Raw genomic sequence first — 2,675 nt, 5'->3', positions numbered from 1 at the left:
TCGTCGTCCCCCCCTCCCAGTGCCACTGCCTGGTCCAAGCGCAGTCCCCCCCCTGCCAGAAAGAGCCTGCCCTGCCCTGCCCTGCCCTGCACAGATTTGGGGGCACATGCCTCGCCCCTCCATTTCCTCCCAGACAAGCTGTCAGATGAGTGGTGCACAGCAGCAGGAACCGCGCCTCCCAGAGAAGCCACAGCTCTGTCCTGCACCCTCCCTGCCTCTGCTAGGCAGCACTTGCCTCAGCCCCACTCCTCCCTCACCACGGGGGCTTTGATCTGACCTCCTCTCCCCCCATGCCCCTTCCCTCCACACACCACAACAGACTTACCAGCTGGACACAGCTGTATCAAAAATCGGATTGGTATCGGCCAATATGCCTCCTTAAAAATCGGCTATTGGTATCAGCCCCAAAATCTCTGTTGGTGCACCCCTAGCCTTTTTCCTTTGTTTTGAAATCCTCCCTTACATGGTAAGAATACATGGATTTGTGTGGAGTCTAAAGCAAGCTATGCATTCTTTTTTCCCCTCCCCAAGTAGACTTGTTTAGTATCAGTCATAGGAAGTTTCTGCCAGTATGATGATGACATAGAGGTACCACTGCACAGTATGGAGAATGTTAGAAAATCTTATTCTCTGCCTCTGAAAAGCTCATAGGGAAAACATGATTGGATAAAGCCCAAACTAGAGCAGTACAGAAATCATGGTAAATATCAGTGGTTACTGCTGACCTGTCCAGACCTCCTCTCTCAAACCTTTATTACAGTTTTTGGATTGTCAGAAAACTATTTCCCACTGGAGTGTTCAGACTCGTAGCCTGTTGGGTTCATAGCTGTTAGGGGCTGGGACGGACCTTTACAGAACTTTGGGTCCAGCCCCCTTGCACTTGGGCAGGAAAGACTGCTGGGATCAGATGACCCCAGCAAGATGGGTGTCAAAAAGCTTTTTGAAGATCACCAGGGTGGATAATTGTGCCTTTCTATACGGTTATGTAGTGACTATTTAATTCCTGTTTCAGTACGAGCTTATCTTTCTGTTTAAATATATCATTCTTGCATCCTAATTGGAGTAACTTTTAGTACCCCTCTAGAGGGGTTTTGTGTCCTTTCTGAAAAGGGAACTTTTAACACCCCTCTAGAGTTGAATACTCCTCTAGAGTTCATTGTGTCCTTGCTGGAATGTTTTAGGAAATAAGGGATATGTTTCTAAATAGCACAAAACACACTGCTGCTATACTGTCCAGTCTCCAGAAGGGCTTCCAGTACCCTGCGGCACTCTACATGAAATTAAACAAAAGTATACTCTGTCCATGCAGTGATGTAAGAGCATTTGCATTGTAAGAAATGATGGATTTTCGTACGGCAAAAGCATTGCATAATATTGAAAGACGTGGTAGTTGCAACTGTTTCTCAGACTTTATGGCCACACTGGTTAGTTTTTAGATTTTTGTGGGAGCGTGAGACCGAGCTGATGTTTACAAACTGTTCTGTTCAGCAAAGCATAGAACATTCTACCTGTCTGTATCACAGGGGATTCAAATGACATCTTTCTTTCCATTTTCCTTGTAGGCCGTCTGTGTCTCAGCCTTTTATACCAGGCTCCACACCCACATCTATTAGCCAACTATCTTCGTTCCAGCAATATGGTCCTTCTCCAACAAGTGCACAGCAGCTGACCAGTCACATGGCAGGAATGACAATAGGCAGTGTTCCAACCTCAGCTGCTCTCCCAGCTGGAGTGGGCTATGGTGAGTTTCCTTGGCATGGATGGTTGCGTATGCCTGTAACTGCTTTTGGTCTAGCAGAGCCATTCTAGCATGGCAGTGACTTGCTTCTGATAGGGTGTTGTGATTCTTTGAACATTTTGCTACTGTGTTAAATGGTAGATATTTCTCAGTAATGGGAAGTGAATTGGAGAAAACATAGCTCTGAGCCTGTTGCAGTTGGTGATAAGTGGTTTGTGGGGCCAAAGATGAGAGCTGTAGCCTGTCTAGCTGGATAAAAGAATTGCAGAATCAGAAACAGATCACTTTATGAGCAGTGATATAAATTCTGCATATATTGTCACTGCTTGTGAGAGCTTGTTGTAGAAGAAGGGTAAGCTTTTATGTAGGCTGTCAGTTCTGAAATTGGTATGAAAAACGTGCTGATGAAATATTCCACTGCCCTGCATTGAATGGTTTCATTGGGCATTTCCAAATAGATCAACAGTCAAAGAGTTCAGCAGAAGAAAATGGTAAACTTGGGTAGTTTGTTTCAGTGCTGCCACTGGAGTTAACTTAGTATTTTCAATGTAGAAAAAGTTGGGCATAGCAGTGGAATTGAATGTTTGCTGTGGGCAAATGGCTTTCTGTAGCAGTTAAAACTTCTGAATTGTCTTAAAAATATTAAATGTTGCTGAGCCTGTTTCATACTGCAACCTAGTCGCACTTTCTATTTTTAAGTAAACAAGTGAGAAATGTACAGGTTCTACTGTATACACTTGATAATAGCAGTCTTTCTCAAATTTTCTGCTGAAAATAATCTGGTATAAGGAAGGACAGAATTATCCATTTCAGTGCACGCAAAGACTTGAAGTTAAAAACAACCCACCATCCTTTTAAATGGGTCTCTGGTACATATTAAGATCCAGAGCATTTAGCAGTCTGGTTTGATACAAGAAAGATCAGTGGAAGGAAAATG

The 2,675-nt window shown here is 44.0% G+C and overlaps 1 protein-coding gene across 1 annotated transcript in view; it reads left to right on the top strand.

Moving 5' to 3' along the window:
- Nucleotides 1-2,675, top strand: part of SEC24C (SEC24 homolog C, COPII coat complex component) — an 84,064-nt gene that overhangs the window by 19,352 nt on the left and 62,037 nt on the right. Inside the window, exon 5 of the mRNA XM_019502431.1 lies at nucleotides 1,563-1,741. Coding sequence (XP_019357976.1) covers nucleotides 1,563-1,741 — 179 coding nt within the window. The remainder of the gene's footprint in view (nucleotides 1-1,562; nucleotides 1,742-2,675) is intronic.

Source organism: Gavialis gangeticus, unplaced genomic scaffold (genome assembly GCF_001723915.1).
Source record: "Gavialis gangeticus isolate Ggan-Ray unplaced genomic scaffold, GavGan_comp1, whole genome shotgun sequence".
Lineage (NCBI taxonomy): Eukaryota > Metazoa > Chordata > Crocodylia > Gavialidae > Gavialis > Gavialis gangeticus.
Note: the sequence above shows the minus strand (reverse complement) of the source record. Positions and strands in the feature narration are given on the sequence as shown.